A 23,687-nucleotide genomic window follows, 5' to 3' on the forward strand; every position below is an offset into this window, starting at 1 on the left:
GTAGAAGCTTCCCATCTTCCAAGGAGTACTGCTTCATAATATGACTTCTGGTAGTTGTAGTAATCTGCCTCTCACTATAGAAGTAAAATACTATCTTGATAACACGAGTCAAGCTTAACTATTAACAAAAATACAACTTGGTAGAGCACACACACGCACACACACCCCTTCATCCCCCTGTTCCCCAAGACTTATTTAAAAACGGTGCATTGTGTTACTTAGCATCTTCATTTATTTACATTTTTTTCATAAACTATCACAGCCCCAAAAAATTAAAGAATACTTGAGATTTTTTTTTTGTTGGAAACTAAAAAAAAATGTACATCAGTAACCAGCTCTAAAATAATATACTCAAATTCAAAATTTGACTTAACCAATTAAAGACAGCAAATATGGCCATAGTTTTATAGACAGTAAAACTTGTTAATTAAGGCATCATTCCTACAAAGCGATTTCTCACATAGCGAAAAAGGCATTTTAATGAGCTTCACAATTCACACATCTGAATTTCTTGCAAGCCTTGGCATATGCATTTTAAAAATTAATATTGAATCTTTGATTTGGGGCATTTATTTTTAATTGAAATTCTAAGAGTCATATCTCTTCTTGACAGGCAAGCAATAAAATCTACAGAATATCTCCATCTTGTGATCACATCTGCTGTGTCCTTCAGCACTTAATACACATTAAATAGCACCCTGGAAGTTTCAATCAGTCAGAATGCCTGACTGCGTAATATCCAGATATTTCTTTATGGGAAAGGTATATCATTCACATTTGCATGTACAATTGAAACAGACCATCTCTTTTCTATCCAGTATTGACTACTGTTGCTAAACAAGTCTTGGGAAGTCTATATAACAATTGCTATCTAACAATCCACAACATAGAGATGAAGAATTTTTTACTTTAAACTTCTTAGAAAATATAATTGTTTTTAAGCACCAGTTTGATAATCAAAATTTCTAAACTTACAAAAACAAACCTTTTACAAAGTATAAATCAGTATTTTGTTAAAAATCAAAGGCAATCAGAAGCAAAACAAGAAAAGTATCAGCATTACAGAAAACAGCACGCTAGGCTCAAAGATGAAGAATTTTCTGTCTTGACTATTGCCTTAAATGCAAAGAATGTCACTTCTTCAAAAACCTATTCATTTGGCTAGGCTTTACAGCACCACTTCAAAGGAATAGTAACTGAGAAGGCTGAATAAACTACAAAAACTAAATGGAAGAGGAGCCTGGAACAGATTGCATTATTTCAGCATGCATCTGTTGATATAGAAGTTCCTAATTTGCAGTGTTTCCACGTTTAACCATTGTGTAACAAAGTTTAGAAAGTAGCTAGTTAAAGTGTATGTTTTTATCCAGGACCAGGTGTAAAATATTGCCTACTGCCAGCATAGCTATATCATATAGATGTGTGGGGTTGTGGTCCTTGTGCTGGCAGATGCTTCTACTGTTATACAGTTATACTGGCAAAATGGTACTTTTATTGATACAGCTAATTTTAGCTAAGGGGAGAGGAGAAAGATGCTTATTATACCAGTACAAAGTACAGCTTTACCTGTTGTGCCTCCTCTAGGAGGATTTGCTGGTATGGTATACTGGAATTATAATGCTGGTCATTCCTGACCAACCTGATTGCCTTCTATGATGAGGTGACTGAATCTGTGGATGCAGGGAAAGCAGTAGAAACACTATAGCTTGATTTTAGCAAGGCTTTTGATATGGTCTCCTATAGCATTCTTGCAAGCAAAATAAAGAAGTATGGGTTAGATGAATGGACTATAAGATGCATAGAAGGCTGGCTGGATCATCAGGCTCAATGGGTAGTGACCAATGACTCAATGTCTAAGTGGCAGTTGGTATCAAGTGGACTGCCCCAGGGGTTGGTAGTAGGACCAGTTTTGTTCAATATCTTCATTTATGATCTGGAAGATGGGATGGAGTATACCCTTAGCAAATTTTATGGATGACATCAAGCTGGAGGATAGGGCTAGGATTCAGAGTGACCTAGACAAATCAGAGGATTGTAACAAAAGAAATCTCATGCAGTTCAACAAGGACAAGTGCAAAGTCCCGCATTTAGGACAGAACAGGTTTGGGACCAACTGGTTAAGCACCGGATCTGCAAAAAAAGACGTGGGGGTTACAGTGGACAATAAGCTGGATATGAGTGAACAATATGCCCTCATTGCCAAGAAGGCTAACGGCATCCTGGGCTGCCTTAGTAGGAGCACTGGCAGCATATCAATGGAAGTAATTATTCCCATCTAATATGCACTGGTGAGGCCACATCTGGAGTACCGTGTACAGTTTTGGGTCCCCCAACTACAGAAAGGATGTGGACAAATTGGAGACAGTCCAGAGGAGGCTAACAAAAACGGTTAGGGGGCTGGGGCACATGACTTCTGAAGAGAGGCTGAGGGAACTGGGCTTATTTAGTCTGAAGGAGAAAAGACAGATGGGGATTTGATAGCAACCTTTAACTACCTGAAGGGGGGGCTCCAAAGAGAATGGAGCTAGACAAGGTTTGGGCAAAATATGGCCCTGCAGGCCAAATTTAGCACGTGGAGAGACTTTGTCCCTTGGTCCTGCCTGGCACAGGTGCTGTTAGGTCTGTGGCGTATCCTGCTGCCCAAGTGGGCACACAGCAGGGCTGGGACAGCCCTGCAGCTTGACTGCATTTCTAAACAGCCCAAGAGGCAGCTCCTTCTGACTGCTGCCACTGCCGGCCCCAGCACTGTGGTGCTGGCAGGGACCCACACGCACAGCCGTGACCTTGGCCCACCCTACGCTCACTCCAGACTAGCCAGAACCCATGTGCACAGCCCTGCCCCATGCCTGCACCGGACCAGCCCGCCCATGTTGAGCAGTGGCAGCAGCCAGGCAGAAGCTGCTGCTTGGCACAGGGGAAAAGCAGTCCTTCCCCCTGATGGCTGCTGGACCCTTCTTGCTGCAGCCACCTGGAGCCTGTGCCCAAGCTGCCCTGTGCCTCCTCTACACTGCCACTGCTGCCCTGCTGGGCAACAACAGTGGAGAGGAGCTGCAGGGCAGCCCAGGCGTAGGCTCTACCCAGCTGCAACAAGAAGGGCCCAGCAGCAGTTTCTGCCCGGCCGCTGCTGGTGCTCAGCATGGGCAGGCGATCCAGAGAAGGCATGGGGTGTGCTGGGGTCGGGGCAGTTCTTACTGGTTCCAGTGGGTCTGGTGCTGGAACACTGAATACATGGCGACACTGAGGCTGCTGAAGCATGCTAATTAGCCCACTCTGGCAGACTTGATTAATCGAGTCTGCTCCAACATGTTTTAATTAGAACATGTTGGAGCAGGCATCAGGCACATGTATAAGTACCCTTAGGTATCAAGTGCAACTTAGGCAGAATTCAGGTGCTTAAGTCCCCTGAGGAGCTTGATCCAGTAAGTGTGCCTGACATGCACCAACCCTCAATTAGGAATGTCACTTTCTGAATATATAATGGATGACCCAGCAACAGGCTAAAACTCCTACCATCAACCCCAAAAGATCATGCTGCAAACTGGAGACCTAAATTCTTATTTATTTTCATAGTACCGGTAGAAAGCTAAATCTAAAGGCGTTCATGCCAACCTCCTCAGGCATTACAAAATCAGATAATTCAATAACTGAAGATTATCGATCCAAACTGTAAATTAATTTTAAAAGTTTCAGTTACAGAATTATAAAATTATACATTAACTGTACTACTGCAGAGTTTATAGTGCACGTGTCTTCATTCAGATATTGACATAAGCTCTTTAAACAAAGACCTGGTTACATTAACTCAGCACCTCAGCTTTTTATTGAAGAACAATTCTCATCACCATCCTGTTGCATCATTTTCTAACCAAATACAAATAACTTTCCTCAAAAAATGAATATGTCACACACAGCAAAACAGAAAAAAAAGTAATACACGTTCAAAATTCTCCTCTCTTTCCATATGGGATAAGGTCCAGGTTAGGGAGTTGTCTTGTGGTTGTGTTGGGGTTGACTGTAGTTTTGCAAATAGGTTAGACAATGGATTTGTATAGGATAAATCAATTAAATGATTCTACTTTTGGGAGTCTTTTTGATTTTGGCAGGGGTGGGGATTGGGTACGTGCACATGCAAGTGCATATGAGAGAATGTATCTAATATTAAACTTCTGTATAACTGATGATGTAATCCAGAAAAACCCTTCCTAATAATCTCCTGGTTCATCTAAAAACATCCATTCTAAAAGGATGATTAGTTTTCCCTCTCATAAAACAGCAGCTGGTTTAAAACTCCATTAACATGACCTTAATTTATATGAAATTCTAGCTGAAATCCAGAAGAAACTGGCTTCTACAATTCCTATAGTTCAGTATCAATTTCTATCTTGCAGATATTTAAGAAGTATATTCAATGCCTAATTTAGCAACATTTTCTTTGTCCCTTGGGATTTCTCAAGAACACTTACAAGCAAAACCATTTTGTGCAGATTGCACGTGTTACTGTTAATTTGGTTTTAGGTTTCTTAAATGGTATTTTGTAACTTATATGCAATAAAAATTAACAAACGTCTGAAACTCTCCCTTTCAAAGACAATATTCCCAAAAAGTAAAATGAGTGGGTTATAGACTAGCTCTTTATAAAACTCAAACTGTGGTGTGGAAATCAAACACAGAGTCAGATCCATAGCTGGATCATAGTGACTGTTGACCAATGCATGCTTTTTTGTTTAAGAAAAGTTTCCAACAGTTTATTTCCAGCACTTTTTCAAGCAATGAGATTGGCTGGCCTGTCCCCAGAGAAAAAGCAGCGGACGGAAGCAAGACTCTCTTTGATCTACTCTTCACTCCTCCTGTTGCAAGTTATTTCTTTTCTGGATTTCAGATCTTGGTGCAACCTCTAGCTTCTCACTTCCTTTGGTAATTTCATTCCCTCTCAGTGGTGGCCACAGAACTGCTTTGCTATGGCTCTTCTGGATATGTGAGCTTCTTTCTAACTCACCTGCCTTCTGCAAAGCCCCCAAAGTAAATGCTCCAACCTAAACAATTCTGCACATGGTGAAGTGGATGGGTCTTCACCATGCCTCCACCACTCTGGGCTATCTGCCCAATGCTTATGTTTCTACCATATAATAAGTGAAAGCTAATTTACCTCTTGGTCTTTAAGGGCTAAACTGCCACAGAGCAGTTTCAACTTACCCTTGAGTAGGAGTGTGCACATGAAGTTACTGTGGAGGAGCAACTGATTTTTGGTAATTCCCCAAGTCCCTTTTGCCCCATGATAAATTGTTCATACGTTGGCTCATATCTTCTATCACAACAACTAGTTTTCTTTCATCCCCAGACAGCCACATTCATCTGTGACTTTTCTAATCACTCACATTTCTAACCTTATTCCCCTTGGCAGCAATGGTGATTCTCAGCCTGCTTTAGAAGCCAGTAAAGTACTACCTTCTTCTGCTCTTCCCCAGCAGGCTGCTGTGGCTGTGACTCGCTAACTGAGAGGCATCTTCAACTGAACAGCAAATTCTTCTCACTGCTTCTCTCAGTGTCCATCTCTCTCTCCTTGTAGGTTTGATGCTAGAGACCTCAGCTTCACTGTATTAGTTTCCTACATCTGACAGGCTTTGACTTTAGTGCCTGTGTTTGGTGCATCAGAAACCTGAGATTAGCACATCAGTGCAACTGTACTGGGAGTGGAATACAGAACATGCACATGGGGCCACGGACAACTTACTGGATCATTGCCTTACTACTCGTGATCTCTCGGAATACAATAATCCCTTTCCTGGATTTCATTAATATGGACCATGTGGATTACATGCATTTTCTCTACCAGCAGTCATCAGCTTTTTCAAGCAGAGGGTTAGCATGACCCAGCTCAGGTCTGAGGTCAACTGGTGCTAGGACCCAGCCATCACTGCTTCTTCCAGCCACCCCAGCTGCAGCTCAGGAGACCCCCCTCACTGCCTAAATCCTGCCAAAGTCCTCCAGCTCCATGAGCCAGATCCAGCCCATGGGCCATAGGTTGCTGACCCTTTATCTATGTTAATCAATGCCACTTTGCTGATCAACAGATCGTGGACTCTTGTGGCAGTTCAATTTAGCTTTCCATCAATGATTTCTCTTAAAAAGTAACTTTTCATGTACTTTATATTGCGTACATTTTTTTAACAGTCCTGTTTATGTTAAACAGATGATTATAAACTGCACACAGGCAATTCTTTAATGCACATTCACTCTAAAAATATACATAAATCATACCTAATTGAAACATCTACAAAAGGATATTTTAAAATATTATTGTCAACATGCAAGAGACGGATTTTTGTGGGTAAAATCTTTTACTGGTCCAACTGCATAATCCAGTACTTTCAACATGCTTTCAGACTAGGGTCACGGTCAATTTAGGTCTCCTTCTAGTTACTTGCACATTTTTTTCTTTGGAACTGATCCCTTATTCCATACTTGTTCTGACACTCCATCTATTCTTCTCCATCCCTTTTCATGCCATTGCTTGTTTTCATAGCTACACAGGAAGGAATTATAGATGGAGCTAGCAATCAACTCTTTCAAGGTGCTTTAGTGAGCTCTTAAACAGGCAGTAATTTAGAGTCATGAATCAATTAAGACCCTCTAAGAACCATAATGGCACTGCTGTATGTGTGGCTGATAGTAATAGATCACCCTTATTCCATGAGCTCATCATGGCAGCTCATTCACATCCAACTTTATCATCCTTCTCCTCACATTGATGTGGTCAGCCACAGAATGCTTCAAGCCAATCAAAGTTAAGTGGATTTACATATACTATGGAAGTACACCATTGATTGCACTGGTACTGTTTTCTGTTATATGCAGTTCAGTGAAGCATTAATAGGCACATGTCAGTGGTATATAAGGGGTGTGCATCAGGATCTGGGGGAACGTCCGTTCATCAGAGCGCCCCAAGGAATGACAAGGGCCAATGGACCGTTTTAGGCTGGACATAAGGAAAAACTCCTTTACTGTCTGAGCCCCCAAGGCCTGGAATAGACTCCTTCCAGAGGCGGTACAAGCACCAACTCTGGACTCGTTTAAGAAACATTTGGACACTTATTTTATTGGGATCCTTTGACCCTGGCTGACTTCCTGCCCCTGGGGCAGGGGGCTGGACTCAATGATCTTCCAAGGTCCCTTCCCAGCCCTAATGTCTATGAAATCTGTGAAAACCCAGGGAAAATCCTAGAAAAGTCCATCAAGGACTCTGTGTGTGATAAGCTTGCAGAAGGTAAGATTCTGAATGATAGCAAGCATGGCTTTGTTGCAGGCAGATCTTGCCTTACCAACCTCAACTCCTTCTATAACCAGGTAACTCACCACCTGACAAGACAGCAGGTTGACATTGTATACCATTGACTTCCAAAAGGCCTTTGATCTAGTATCCCACAATGTCCTTACAAGAAAAATGGAGGATTGTGGGCTTAACTCTGAGACAGTCAGGTGGGTGAGAAACTGGTTGCAGGATAGGACCCAGAGCGGATCTGTGTCATCCTGGCGAGAAGTGGGCAGTGGTGTCCCACAGGGTCAGTGCTCAGTCCAATACTTTTCAACCTCTTTATAAAAAATGTGGATGTGGGGGTGAAGAGCTCACTGGCCAAGTTCGCGGACGACACTAAGTTATGGGGAAGCGTGATCATGCTTGAAGATAAGCTACACATACAAGTGGACTTAGGCAGGCTAGCAAGTTGGGCAGATTGGAATCTGCTGAAGTTCAACATTGAGAAATGTGAAGTGCTTCACCTCAGGACGAGCAACCCCCAACAAACCTACAGGCTTGGTGGCACCAAACTGACTAGCACCATGAATGAATGGGACCTGGGGGTAATAATAGACCACAGTATGAATATAAGCCAGCAGTGCGATTTTGTAGCCAGTGGGGCAAATTATACTCTGGCGTGTGTCAATCGATGCATTTCCAGCAAAACCAAGGTGATTCTTCCACTCTACTCAGCACTGGTGAGACCAAAGCTGGAGTACTGCGTCCAGTTCTGGGCACCACACTTTAACAAGGATGTGGACAAGCTTGAGAGACTCCAAAGAAGAGCCACCTGTATGATCAGTCTTAAAAGGCAAGCCACATGAGGAAAGGCTGAGGGATATGGGAGTCCTCAGCCTGAGGAAAAGGCGGCTGAGAGGGGACTTGGTAGCAGCTTACCACTACATTAAGGGATACATCAAGGGCTTGGTGAGCAACTGTTCACCAGGGCACTCAAGGGGAAAACCAGGAGTAATGGCCACAAACTCCTGGAAGATCAATTCAGGCTCAACATTAGGAAAAATTTCTTTACAGTCAGGGTGTCCAGACTGTGGAATAAGCTCCCTCCAGAGGTTGTGCAACCACCTACCACGGAAATCTTCAAGAGAAGACTAGACGTGACCTCCAGCGGTCTTTCCTGCTTGGTGCAGGGGGCTGGACCTGATGATCTTCCAAGGTCCCTTCCGGCCTTACAATCTATGAATCTATGCATAATTTTGCACCAAGTGTCCTCATTCATGGGGAGCAGATATGGTACTTAGACATACAAGATGCACAAGAATATAAATCTGGCTCAAGAGTAACGAACCTGTCCCTGAAATGCATCAAAACTCATGAAATCTGAATGCACTCAAAAACAAAAATGCAGCAGAGTTTATGAATTCTACTCAACTTCTTACTTAGGAGTTTCTAAAAACTGTATTTACCAGCTATATGCTCATCGTTGGTGCCCTTCTAATTTCAGTCCCTGAAAGCTGATTCTGTTCTCCATGGCAGCCTTTCAAGTAGAAGATACATAACCTTAGGTATAAAGTTTATTTTCTTCAACTGACAACTACATTGTTGCCTAGGGTTACTATTTTTCCTAGTTTATTTAATCTGGATCCTGGTATTGCCTGAATAAAAACCTTATTGACTGTAAACAAATTATCACTTCAGGACTCAAAATAATAACCTCTTATTGGATTATTTTGCCTCAAGGATCAAACATATTTTGCTGTTGAAAAGTCAAGGGTCATGGTTCTCCATTTCAGATGGAGGTCAAGTAAACACATGGAGGTCTACTGACACGTCTGATTTGCTTTCTCCTAATTACAAAAAAGGGAATACTTTAGAAAGATTTCCATGGCATTATTTATTTATTTGATTTATATGCCACTTCCCAATAGAGGGTCACGGTTGCTTACAACAGGAACAGAGTAACTTATAAAACAAGAAAAATGCTTACAGAACAGGAGAAAGTTAAGTTGTATGCAACTTATTTTGAAAAGTGATTTAACTTTCATTGTTCCATAAAACCTTCAATTATTTGTACACCCATTTTAGAATTCTAAATGTTGCTACTTGATTACTAAAGACTAAAAATGAAATCAAGAAGTTTCATTCTCTTGTCCTATCATGGCCCCAATAAGCTAGCATGAAGGCAGCGTGGAAAAGGCAGCCACTAAATTCAAATATAGAGAGGATAAGACCCCAACTCAGAGTGGGATGGGTAGTGCAGTGAATGAAGCAGAGAATGGTAGGAAGCAAAACCATGGTCTTGGGCTTAATGGAATTTAATGCTGTCCTAGAGTCCTGGATTCTATCATGGCATCTTTCACAAAATCCCCTAGCTAATAAGAAGCACAAGTCTTCATGGTTTCATATTTTCTCTTAGAACCAAACTTTTCTCTTTTCTTATTTTCAAGATAAGACCATAAGAAATGCACATTGGGTTATGACCAACAGTCAATTTAGCCCAGCATCCTGTTTCAAAAAGTGGCATGAGTGAACGCCTTAGAGAAAGAACATTCAAACAGGGCATGTCTAGGGTAGGGGTGGGCAAAATACAGCCCACAGGTCACATCCAGATCACCAACTGATTGGATCCAGCTGGCAGGTGGGTGCCCGCCATTGAGTGCATCTGACCTGCAGTTGCCCCTGTTGCACTCGGCATGCCGCGTGGGACCAAACTCTGCCCGCTGCCATCCAGGGCAGCCCATGCCTGCCAGTGGCCCTAGCCATGGCCAGCACACAGCTTACCAGCAGGGCTGATCCCAGTGCAGCTGCAGCCATCCAGGTATTGCTCAGCTCCCTGTCTCCAGTGGCTCATCCCCCACTGCCCTTTGCTAAGCTACTCTGGGCAGCAGGTAGCAAAAGGAAGGGCAGCAGCCATGGAGATGCCTGTCAGGCATTATACACCCAGCCAGGTGAGGAAGAAGCTGCAGCTGGGCAGCTCCTACCCCAGCACACTGAACTTCAGCTCCAGCTCCTGGCTACCTTCTACCACTCCGCCTGCCTGGTGCAATGGGAAGCCGCCTGCAGGCAGCTGAGTGAGTGGAGGGCAGCTGGTATCCCCACAGCTGCTGCCCTTCCCCATGCCATTTGCTGCCCCAGATTATGCAGAGGGAGCAGGAGGAGAGGGAGCTGCTAGAGGGAGCCAAGCAGTACCCTGGAGGCTGCAGCAGCAGCTCTGCATGCACTGCCTGGGGGCAGAGGGCAAGTACAGGCAGGAGTGGGGCACAGGCTGCCCCAGATGGGGCTTGGCCCATACAGAGTGCTTCAGGGGCTGGATTGGAAGAAGGGGGGGGGGAGGGGGGAGTCAGAACACATCTGTACCACCTGGGCAAGCTCTGCTGTACATGTCCCCTGCCTTCCCTTCCTCCCCCAACCCCTGGCCAGTTCCTCAGATCGAGCATGCACACCCCCCACCCTCTTCACACAAAGACCCCACACAATACATGAGTAAAACTTTATTTTGAGCTATTATGCAATCGCGTCTATATTCACTACTCAAAAAAACAAACCAGGACAACAAATATTTTATGAAAGAAAAGTAAAATATGTTATGGTAGACATTTGATTTTTATTATAGGATTTTTTTTATCTATAATTTGTTAAAATGATATCTTCTAAACATCCAAGAACTTGTCTAGTACCTTTGTGAACCTGGCTATACCATCTGCCTCTACAACCTCCTGCAGTAATGAGTTTCACAAGGTAACTATGTGCTGAGTAAGAAAGTAATTTCTCTTGTTAGCTTCGAGCCTGCCTCTCGCTAATTTCAGTGGGTGTCTCCTCGTTCTCATGTACTGGGACTTGGTGAATAATAGTTAATAGTTCCCTAATTCTCTTAATTGTTCCCTATTCTCGTTGTCCACATAATTTGTGATACTGGACTTGATCTTGGAGCAAGGTCAAGGTAACCACCCATGAGCTTGTACTCATTGAACAGTAAAAGCAAAGGAGCTTCCCCCTTTCACTCAAAAGCAATCTCATCTATTGTATTTATAGTGAGGTAAAAATGGGCACACAGATAGTTACCACGGAGTGCCTGCAGACTGTAAATTCACAAGTGCTTGTCTAACCTATTGCAAATTGTCTATATTATCATAACAGAAAATGTTTATTCAAATATGCACGACAACACTGCTGATGAAATTTATAAATGCAAAGGCATACACACAAAAATACAACAATCTAAAGTCAAAGATCATGCGTGCATGCGTGTGTGTAAAATACTTAGGGAAATCCATTTGAGGTCTCCACAAAGGTTAAGATATAACAAAAAAGAAAAACGTAACAGCAGGAACTAGTTAAAAAGCCTTTATCATTCAGTGTACAAAACAGACACTATGTCGTAGCCAAACACCACAGTAAAATTCATTTACATTTTAGCCATTTATATCAATCTCATTTTCTCTATTAATAGAAGAAAAAAAAGTGTACCATTATATCCTAAAAAATCATCTATGAGTACTTTAAACTTATCAGGAGACAGCACTGAGGTATAAGGGGCTGATAAGTTCTTATTTTAGCATTAACATTCTTTTTTCCCTGAAAATCTGTAACGTCTAGAAAAATAGAAAGCTTTATCATAAATATTAGAAATTACCTTTATTTCTATTTTCTGTATCTATTATTGAAGTGAATGTTATTATATCAGGGTACAACACAAAGCTCAATTAGAAACTGAGATCGATAAAGAAGATCTAGAAAGTATGAGAAAGGTTTTAGCAATTTGCAATGACGGCTCAAATTTCTTCCCTAGCATAGTTTCCAATAATAGTGAACACTTAATGCAAAAATCCAGGCCATCAAGACCTATTATTCTGATGTTACAAGATTTAATTTGGTTTTCAAATATCTCCAATTTCCTGTGAAGCACAGTATTATCTCTTATCAATAAAACCTACCAGAGATTTAGAGCTGTTAGCTGCAGTTTGTAAGTAATTGGTGCTATCTTCCAACTCCCTTATAGAAAAGTTTCCCCCTCCCTTTAAGGGAAAAAAAGAGTCTATAAAATGCAACTTATAAAAAAGTAAATCAAAATGGGTGTATAAGATCCAGACGCAGGAAAAAAATTAATCTGGTTTTGCTGTGCAAGCCAAAGAAATGGAGAAGGAATCTACTACCACAGCTGAAGATTTCAACAATGAGGTAACAAGGGAATCTGTCATTCATAGGCACAGTAAAAGTATAAATTGCATTTCTCAATATGCAATGCACCTGTCTTCAAAAACAAAGAAACACAGGATCTAGGATTAAAATGAATCCCAGGGCATTGGAACTGATATCTTGTGCCCCTTAGAAACATCACACTTAAAATATAAATTAAACATTTGCAAATTAGATTAATGTAATTATTCCAGTTCATATATGCATTTCTTCAAAGGTAGATTGTTTGTAAGCCTCTACACAAACGAATTCAGTACTACAAGGTAAAAGTTGGCAAAAGCTGCTAAGTATTAGGTGAAAGATTCAAAACTTTAAGATATTTCCTTTTAAAGAATTAAATACAAAAACACAATGTCAAAAGCAGAGGCACAGCTACCAGGCTTTGCATGCTGGGTGGCAGCAATGGCAACAGGGTTTTGGCTGGCCATGGCAGCAGCTACTGTTCTTGTCCTCCTTTAAGTAGATGCCCAGGGCTAGTGCTCTGGTAGCCCACCACTCATTAAGCTACTGGTCAAAGACGTGCCCCTTTATAATGCCACTTTGTTGTGTTGCTGGCTTCAAGAACAAAGCAGTAGGAAAGAGCCAGAGCTCCCACTCATCCTTTTCCCAGGTAAAATCTTTACTTGCCCCCAGGAAGAACCAAATTTTCCACACCCAAAGCAAGAGCTTTGCTTCAAATTCTTTAAAAAACATCTTGAAGTGGGCTTGGAACCATATTTTTTCTTTAGAAAAAAAATAGAAATCAAATCTACAATTATGAACTATAAAGAATGCAAATATCTATCAAAATGTAAATTGCAATGGGGTTTTAAATCAATGCAGGGCGGCAAAATAATCTATTTCAACAGGCATCTGAAAATGTTGGCCTAGGAGAGCTGACCCATATTATTTCATCAGTAAAAAATGGCTGAATGAAAAATAAAAAGTTGAATGGCTATAATGTTTATACAGCATTTCTAAGAAAACAAGAGCTGTATGTTTTAACAGCTATTTGAACAACAAGATGTTTCTTTTATGTTGCCTATCCATTAAGCTCCACTAGTGACAGAAATATTGGAAGCACCAACAATTTTTATATCTTTGACTATTTTCTGTGACACAAAGTAACCAATGCAGGGCATAGCAAAGAATAATGTCCATCCTCCAACCATCTGGGCAGTAGTCCAGATTGCTAATCAAGAACAGTTCCCCAAAATGATAGTATGGTAGAGATCTTTTTCAAACCTAATTTGAGTCACTGCTGTGATTTCCACCATAAAATATATATTGACTAGATAAGTATAGTTTATCAGGATTTTATTGTTATATAAATTACTAATGAGCAGGTGTGAAGAAAGTGTAAAAAATATATTTTTCTTCTGCGATACACAGCCGAAAACAAACTACAGCAATAGCTCCTTCTGCTACAGGTAGAACTGAGTACTATAAATACTAGGAAGCTACACAGAAAATATTTTAGACTTCTCTTTTCAGAAGAAAAACCATTAAGCAATTCCCCCTAAAAACGCATCTTCCCTAAGTCTGTTTAATTTTTCTGTACAATTTATTCTAACAGCAAATGAAAAAGTGATTTGATTACTGCTACATAGAAGTTAAGGCCTAACACCCTTAGGAGATACCTTAAATAAAAATGTTCCCTTGAATCTGATTTTCTGATTTCAATATATGAACATGACATTCAATGTATGCTATTTAAGATAACATATAGATAGTGAATGCTTTCCCTGAAAACTCAAGGGTTCATTTCCTGTAACACTAGAAATCTACAGGAAAAAAACAAAGAAATATGATAAAGTAAAGGCAATATTATGAAAACAGTAATCCTAACTTTTCTTACGTAAATGTGAAGTTTACAGTGATTCATTGTTTAATTGAAAGACATTTTAGTGCAGCCTAATCAATTCAATAATTTGCTCAGGGGAAATAAAAATGGAAAGTATTTGTGTTTTATTATTTGTGACTCAGTATAAATTCCAGTAAATATTTCAATAGAAAAGGAAAACTCCCTTTAAACTCATTATCTACAACCTAAGTACCAAGAGAGATGGCAGGAAGCTCAAGCAGGGGTCTAACTCGCGTCATAATATCTGCAGAAGTCCCAGGGGTTCCAGATACTGCAAAATAAATTTAAAATATTTCCTGGCTGAAGAATGAACTTGTAACCTTGTCAGTATTTAACTATCACTAAGGGTCTTCCAGATCCAAATTTACAAATTGAACCCAAGTCAGGTGACTAAGTTTTAAATACATTTACTATTTGTTTCCCAACATTTCTTTCACCACCTCCCACTCTTTTACTTAACGGAAATCCGAAAGATTCTTTCATTTGCTAGATAAGATCAAAACAAATTTTTCCAGTGCCCTCACCTCACTAAATTAGTAGTAAAATAAACCTGATAAACAGCATGACTCCTCCTGACAGGAAAGGGGGGAAAAACAGGATCCATGTAGCTAACAGAAATTTGACTTTGTATCAAATCCTTTCAAACACTAAACTATATTTCCTTTCAATAGGAACTAATCCACCCTGACAAATTCACTTGTCAAGCAACTCAACCCGAGAATTTGCTGGACTGCATTGTTCTCTTCTAAAACTGCTAACACGAAACATTATCCCAATGCAATATTAGTAATTTTGGATCGGGATATATATTTCTACAACATATTCATATTTTTTGAAGGAATACACTAAAGTGGGTGGAAAGAAGAGGAAAGCTAGGCTGTGAAATTGAAAAAGAATGCAGAAATCTACTTTTTCCCAGACACATTTTAGTTTTCCCTGCTACCGCCCAAGGCATGCATCCATTAAAGATATGTGCACAAACACAGCTGTGACAAATTTCAATTTGTGAACACTCTTTAAAAATGTTTCGGTGAATTTATAATCACTGATGCAAAATTGTCTTCTACTATTTTTTAAGGTTTTATTTTTTCTTCCTGTAATTGAACAACCACACTTCTTTAATGGCTTCCACATAAAACTTATTAGTACTTAATATTATATATGTTCAGCTGGGCTTCCTTTAAGATTGTCCAGCACCTGCTTTAGAAAACATCACTTGATGATGACTCCACCAGCCAGTTATTGTTCTGTTTCCAAATTCCCTGTTTGGGGGAAAACTGTTAAATGGATGGTCGTCTGACAGCCCCAAGAACATCTGGGTTCCATCAGTTTCCTGGACCTATCACTGGTCTCCAGGTAGCAGAGGTCACTAGGACTGTTTTGTACCAGCTCCACTAGATGAGAAGTCTGTGACCCTTTCTTTCAGATTTGGATCTGGCCACCATTATCCATGCTTTTGTAACCTCAAGGCAAGTCTATTGTAATGTGCTCTATGTAGGGCTGTCCTTGAAAAACATCTGAAAGCTGAAGGGGGTGTAAGACATGGCAACCTGCCTCCTGATGGGGATGGGTTGCCTGGAACACATAATTCTAGGGTTCCAGAGTCTGCACTAGCTCCTGATAGCTTTCTGGGTGCAATTCAAGATGTTTGTTTTGACCTATAAGACCTTCAAGGGTCTGGGCCCTTTGACACCAAAGAGACTACCTTCTCCCTTATGCTCCACTGCAATTCCTAAGGTTAGCCAGGAGCAACATCTTTCAAGTACCATCAGTATGCCAAGTCCACTGGGTGAAAATGTGTGGAAGGCTGCTCTCAGGAGCTGCTCCTCAGGATGCTCACTATAGCCAGGGCCTGGATATCTTCTGGAAGCAATGTAAGACCTTCCCATTTGGGGAGGAATTAAGTTGTTCTGTTCTCTCGTTCGCTTTGGTTTTGCAAGTCATTCTGTCCTCTTATTGTAAGCTGCCGCAAGCCTTTGCTAGGAATGGTGGCACAAATAGAGTGAACAAATGAAGGATCAAATGAATAAAATAGGTAAAAAGAATCTTTCTAATAAAAGGAAAAGCTGATGGTCATCTATGACACCTTCCTATTCTACTCACACGAGTATCTCTTTCACCAAAACTCCTGTAAAATTTGAATGCTCTTTTGTCCCAACAACTAATACTGGACCAATTACTGCAACATCATTTTTTCAAGCTTTGCAGTACCTATAGTACCTACCATCTTTAGTATACATTCAGTGCAGATGCTAAAATTATGTTCTTGGCTTATATCATATCATATCCCCCTCTGGATTCTTCTTCTAGCTCCCAAATGCCTACTGAATGAAGTTTAAATTTCCCAACTTTTCTTGCATGGCTCTAAATCCTGGCTCTCTCTCTACTCTAGAGTCCCTTTACACTTAAGGGAGGTAATGGGAGGTATGAAGTTTCCCCACTTGTCCCTTCTTCCCCCTTAACTTCCTAATGCATCCTGTCTTCTATATTTTGAAGAGTATAAGAAAAAAATTCAGAGCAAGATTAATTTTGTTTTGTATCTGGGAAGGAGTAAAACTTTTTAGTGCTTAAAGATAAGGTCATCAATAAATTACGTAAAATGAATTTATAACTCAATTCTCTATATTTACCCAAAGGTTAACGGGTTTAACAGTTTCATAGTTGGTAGGGTCAGAAGGGACTTGAGCAGATCGTCAAGTCTGATCCCATCCCATCGTTAAAATAAACAATCTTGAACTTCCTACACAGAAGCACTTACTCTCCTTATAGTTGGGAAAGGGTCTTCGTTAAGAGTCACCAACAAAAACACAATTTCCACTTTATATTCCTAACTCAGAAAACAATACCATTTTATGAAAACCCAGTAAATCAAGGGTGATGATGACTCACTGAATTGCCAACATGAAATGTTAGTGGAAAAACTGAGCATTTGCATCAGTGCAGCCACCACCTGAAGAACAACAGTGTACTAGGAAAGAAGCTGGTCAGTCCAGGAAAGAAAGTGCAGATAAAAACATGAAGCACAAGGAACTTAAATACTCAAAGCTCAATTTTCTGAGTGCATCTCTAGTCAGTTTAAATCTCCAAGAATAATGATAGAAGAAGGTTGATTAAGTGGGATCAGAGGGCCATCGCCTAGGAAAAGCTGAGATTTTTTTCTAGGGGAAAATGATACAATGATCAAATTACAGTCACTCTGACCAATCAACAGTTCTTTGCCAGATTACAAGTAATAGAGAAATGCAATTGCTCTCCACAGTGACCTTTTAAGATAGAAGGAATCTGAAGTAATGGAAATAGGCTTACAGCTAAAATAAAACCAAAGCACCACTTTTCAAACTATATACTACAAACTACTTAATAGTTTTTTGTCTAATTCCCTTGATAGAAATCAGATGGTCTTGGTGTCAAGCCTATAACAGCTGATTAGCACTAAAAGACTAAACTTCTGGAATACATTAAAGTTGTGACATCCAAATAAAAGAAAGGAAATACATATCAAATCAAAGTAAAGCATATGTCTCGCTGCATGCAGTTGTTTCAGTGGCACAAAGCAAATACTGATCTCCAATCATTTTGATACCCAAAAACAGCAGCACAATAGGTCAAGCCAATAGTGCAACAATCCTAACTTTTAAATTTTGTTGCTTTCCTTAGGTTATGTTGCAGGCTTGCCTTGCTTTCTATTGCTACCCCCAAAAAATGGAAGCCCCAAGACAATTCTGTAAAATATGTTATAAACTTTTAACCAGCAAAGCACAATACATACAAGATATTTCTTCTGGCAGGAAGTAGTGCAATGCAGGGATACATTAGTGCAATGCTCCATATGGGATAATTAACTCTGAAAAATCAGAATATTAGCCTAGGGAAACGCCAGGCTGGTACAGCTATGCTGTTTTCAGCACCCAGGGTAGCTCACTGAGAACCACTGTATTATCTCATATACATCCCATACCTTTCCCCCAAAATCAGCCCTCTAAACACTGGAGTGCATCTTAAAAGGGGAAGCTGATTTCTGTTCTTTGCTGGAACAGAAGCATGGAGATGCTACTGTAAGATGGCTGCCAGATTTGCTCTGAGGCCAGTGATAAGCCTTTCAGAGCTGTTCTTAAATTGGTAACAGTTTTTAGCATTGGAAAGAGTCAACATTCTGTTGCAGAACTGCCAAGCTTTTTCCATAAAAAACTGCTTGAACAGTCGTGTGCATGCTTTTTGCACCACTAAAATGGCATATTCCTCACTATAAATGTAATGCTTAGACATTGCCTGAAGAACGTTCCGGCCAAATGCTTCTTGTACTATGTCTGCAATGTTAATTTTTACAATTCTGCAGCAAGTGTGTAACAACAACCAAGGGGGTAAGCATCTAGCTTATCCTACCTGTTTAACCAGCCACTAGGGCTATGCGAAGCTTTGGTCCCCAATTCAATTCAGCGGAGATTCGGCCCAATTTGGTGGACAAATCTCCAAATCCAAATCAAATCAGGAGACCCTTTAATCTCTCCAAATCAATTTGAAGAGACTCAGAAAGATCTGGCAATTCGGACATAGACACAGCTTTAAATATTTTTTCTATATACCTCTAGTGCTGCAATGCTGGGGTGCACAGAGCATCTCACAGAAGCAGGGGAGCTCCCCAGCGTGCTTGGCAGCAGACCCTGAAGTGGACCAACAGCACTTTCAGTCCACTTCCAGGTGTGCCAGGGAGGATGCTGGGGGGCGCCCCCCGCATCCCTGCAGCTTGGTAACTAGTGCCTCCTGGGTCGGGAGGGGGGGCCCCCACAGCCGAACACCAAGCCGGGAGGGTGCGGGGGGGCCCCCCAGCATGTTCTCCGGTGGACCCAGAAGTACTTCTGGTCCACTTTCTGGTTTGCTGCCGAGCATGTGGGGGGGCCTCCCTGAGCTCCTGTGGGAAGCTCCATCCACCCCAACATCACAGCGTTCACGAGCTGCACCTGGTACCTCAAAGTATGTAGAAAAAACATTTAAAGCTGTGGCCGAATTGCTGATTCTTTGAATCAGCACTGAATCTTCAGATTCAGATTCGCCTGAATCAAAACAGGGACAGTGATCTGAATCAATGAATCGAATCACTGTCCCCGATTCGGGCCAAATCCGAATTGAATACGACCCGTATCTCACACCCCTACCAGCCACCTTTCTATTTACTCTCAGTTATACAGCTAGTGAGTTTCACTTGAAAAGGACAAGGGGTGAGGTTGACTCGTTTCATTCCTAGTTGACGGATGATGGCTCACACGCTAACAGAACAATTCCCCACACTAATATAATGATATCTTTATTCAAAACTGTCCACTTTGGAGAGCTCCAACTGTCATTGCTTTGGGCCAAATACAGACAATGACTTCTAAAAATTTAATCTATCTTAAGTCATTTAACAACTCTCATAGACAGTGTAACAGGAAGATGGGAAAAGAAATAAAAAGAAGGATAAAAATGAAAGTTTATTTATATCAAGAATGATATTTTTCTCCATCTAAATGATCTCATCTAAACAGCTGGTGAATAATTAAGATGAAGTTCAATGGATAATAGTTTGAGGGGCACAAAGATCATGGTATGTTGCAGTTATTACACTGTACAGATAGATAAATCTTATGTTCCAATTATGACATATCTACTGTTATAAGATTAATTAATTCTGCTATCAAGCCTAATGAACAAAATTACATAGAGATGCAATCTCTGTAACAGCACTTAGCGAGAGAAATTAAACCATCACTAAAATTCTGAGGTAAATATTTCCATGCATGAAGATCGTACCCTTCCATCAATTTAAAATAAATCCTGTGCCCTAATTTTCTCAAAAAGAATGTTAATGGCTTGGGACAGGCCTACTTCAACAATTATCCCCTTGTTTTAAACCCAACTTTCAGGACTTTTAGGCCACTGGAAGACATTGCAATTATCTTGGAATAAATTACAACGTGCCTCCAAATTTAAGCAGTTTATAACAAAATGAGCAGCAAAAATGGTGATCCATCCTCAAAGATGTTACTTGTTAAAAGTAGAATATCTTTGAAGTTTGTCTGAATCATGTTTTAATTTGAACATGTGGCGTGTTACAACTAGAATGACAGTGCTTGACCAAGTCTTCCAGTACCCCAGGGTGAACTTCTCTCCCACTCTCTTCCCCACCACACCCCTCCTTCCTTCAAGGGGACTCAGACTTGTACTGAACTCTGCTGCCCCAGGAGCAGGAGACAATCATGGCTCACTACCCATCTTTCCTTTCCCCAAACATCCTTCAAGGCTGCTTCTTTAAGGAACCATTTAGCACCTCTTTTCCATGAAAGTTAGTATGTAACCACCCAGTGAACATGAAAGGCTTTACTTACATACAATAGGACTGAGAAAGTGGGGGAAAGAATTTATTCAGAAAACTCTGGACAGGACAAGATGGGCACAGAGGAAAAGCAGGGTTACCATATGTTCGGGTTTTCCAGACATGTCCTCTTTTTGGGTCCTCCCATCTCCGACTGGGCAGTTTTTCTAAATAATAGCAAATGTCTGGAATTTTGCTGTGCCACTGCTTTCCCGGAACTTCCTGGTTTGCACCAGGAAGGAGCTGCTTGGGGCTGGTGGGCAGCAGGGGAGGCGACTGGAGCATCACACACTCTGTACATCGGCTCCGGTAGCTGCCGGCAGGTATGCATATATATGTGCATGTGCATGCGCTGGGGCTGCAGAAGGGTAGGGAGGTGAGGGAAGAGGGGGGCAGGGGGCTGTGGGTCAGGAGTGAGAGGTATCACCAGGACATGGGGGCTGCAGGTAGGGAGTGAGGGGCTCCAGCATGGTCTGGGTGGTCTGGAAGTCAAGGAACTGAGAGTCAGAGCAGGGCTGGGGGGAGGTGGCTTGGGAGTGAGGGGCAGGGCACAGGCATATCACTGCCCTCCCACCCTACAACCATATATCCCCCCTCCCTTCCTTCCCCCCCTCCCCACAGGTGTCATCTTTTTTGAAACTGGAAATATGGTACCCCTAGGAAAAGCACGTACACAAAAAACACCTCATAATATGTCCCAGGAGAGTTTAAGCCCTGACACTCCTGGCCCTTCTGCCTTTTGCAGTGGTCTTTCCTGCACTGTGCATAGGTCAGTTGGAGCAGCTCCTTGAAACAAGGGAATCTCAGCTGGTGAGCTCAGCTCTGGGGAGGAGGGGCAGGGAAACGGTGACAGCCGCTGCCAGCAGCTCTCCAGGTCCCCTTACTGGCAAAGCAAGTTCCCAGGGCACTTTTTTCCTCTCTGGATAGCTGTGCCCTGTGAACGTAAAGCAGGTCACATGGTGTGACAGCTTCCATCAAACAATATTACCTGCAGCTTTATGAAAATAATGTCTACGAAGGGCTTTATTTTTACAAACTGTCTTGCATCATGTAATTATTTTTTTAATTTTTTCTTAAAAAAGTAGTCTTTATAAATGGGCAATCCACTGTAAATTAATCCGTCATTCTCTGGAAGAATGCAGCAAGCACACCCCAGCCTGCCATTCTACAGAATCTCTGTATACTGTGCTAAAAAAACATTGTAATTAAAATAATGTGTGCCTGAGAATCCCTGCTGAGGCATGGCAAGGAGTAGACAGCCCAAATGTCACCTAACTGTCATTGCTCCCTGGGAAATCAACCTTATTTGTATCCCATATGCAAAGTAACTATAAGGAAAAGTGGGTTTGGAAATATTATCACTTAAAAACAGCATTAATGAGCAACCCTACAGATAAATTATATGCACGCAACATAAGAGGATTTTATGCTGTAAAAAACAGTATTTCAATTTATATCATCTAGTGGGTTACTTGAAGAAAGTAGCATTTTTAAGGATTATGAAAAATACCTTTAGCAGTGTCCTTTTCAGGTAAGACCTAGGAGGCAATTATTAAGGTAGATCAACTTCAGTCATGACAACCTATATATTGTCCCTTTTAGGAAGGTTTATGGTGACAAACATATTAACTACTGCTGTAAGAAATACACAGCAGTTATATGGTTTCTGTGATTGTCTCTGGTATGGCCAATGCATACATACAAAAATTAATGCCTCATTTGAGTAGCTACAATGTTATAAACAAGATAAATAATTTCAGCTACAATATAAGCTTTGCGTTTTCAAGAATAACAAATAGGAATCTGTTTGCGGCCAAGTCTTGAAACAAACACACAGTAATAAAATTCATGAAGATCACTTCTTTCTGAAAACCAAAATTTCTACATACCTAAAACTGTAATATCTGCTTGAGCTTCAGCTGTCTCATTCCCATTGTCCACGATGCAGGCGTATGTTCCAGCATCATCTTCCGTGATATCACTGATCTCTAGGCTACCTCCCGCCAGCAAAAGAAACCTTTCAGAGCTGTGGAAAACAGGACATATTGGTAATGTTATTGACAAACTGATTTGTCCAGAGTGCTGACAGAAGGAAACTTTAAAGCTCTTCGTATGAAGCTGCAAGATACACTGAAAAATTATTCTTTCTTTATCAGCTTTGCAACTGGATTCTTTAATGGTATATCAATCTAGACAGATGGTGTTTTTGAGCTAGGGCTTTTAAATTATTTTGACAAATTTTGCTTTAAGTCTAAGCTTAAAGTTCAACAAAATACATTCCACACAATATTAATGTATCTTTTTGCACTTCCAGATTTCCGCTCCCATGAATTAAATGCAATTCAAATTATTTTGAATACTATAATTAAAATTCAAGAAAGATGAATGTATTTAATCACCGTCTTCAAAAGATAATCTTTGCAGCACTAAAATGCTCCATTGGTACCTCAAAAATGGTTAAGTAAAGCATATCTAAAACCAGGTGTCACATCTACACAAACTTAAGAATAAATGGTTGAAAATATTCCATATGTGTATTTTTGTTAAGAATAGCCACTTCATTTTCCTCCCATATGAACAGTGAGAGCTTATTTTTTCTTCCTTTACAAAATATAATAAAATGTAAAGAGTAAATCAGTCATTTGAGCGTGTTTTAGAAACATAAGCAAACAACTTTCCTTGGCACTTTCCCTTCTGTAAAGGGGATTCTCCTCATTCCTCCAGTCATACACAAAACTAGCAGACAAATCACTAACAAAAAAACCCAGACAAATTAAACAAATCATGAAACCCGGTTGATTGGAGTGTCTCAAATCATCCTAAACTTCCACGTAAATACAGAAAACAGAAATCTATTTGAAGACTCGGCTGGAATTAGAAACAGATTTTTCCTGATAATATATTCCTTGTCACTGATTAAAATAATGAAATTAAGTATTTACCTTGTCTATAGTTAAGTCTGATTGTTTTAGTCTACTGTGCTTGGCAGAATCCAAAGCACAAAACTAAGCATATTTTGATGTAAATTCAAACATGTATAATTACAT

At 40.7% G+C, this 23,687-nt stretch overlaps 1 protein-coding gene across 4 annotated transcripts in view; it reads right to left on the reverse strand.

The window, feature by feature from the left end:
- The window catches only part of NEO1 (neogenin 1), a 395,751-nt gene that overhangs the window by 135,378 nt on the left and 236,686 nt on the right, over positions 1 to 23,687 (reverse strand). For all 4 annotated transcript variants that reach the window (XM_059714916.1, XM_059714914.1, XM_059714915.1 and 1 more), the window contains exon 5: positions 22,530 to 22,666. In XM_059714916.1, the coding sequence (XP_059570899.1) occupies positions 22,530 to 22,666 (137 nt within the window). The remainder of the gene's footprint in view (positions 1 to 22,529; positions 22,667 to 23,687) is intronic.

The sequence above is a fragment of the Alligator mississippiensis genome, chromosome 11, assembly GCF_030867095.1.
Source record: "Alligator mississippiensis isolate rAllMis1 chromosome 11, rAllMis1, whole genome shotgun sequence".
Lineage (NCBI taxonomy): Eukaryota > Metazoa > Chordata > Crocodylia > Alligatoridae > Alligator > Alligator mississippiensis.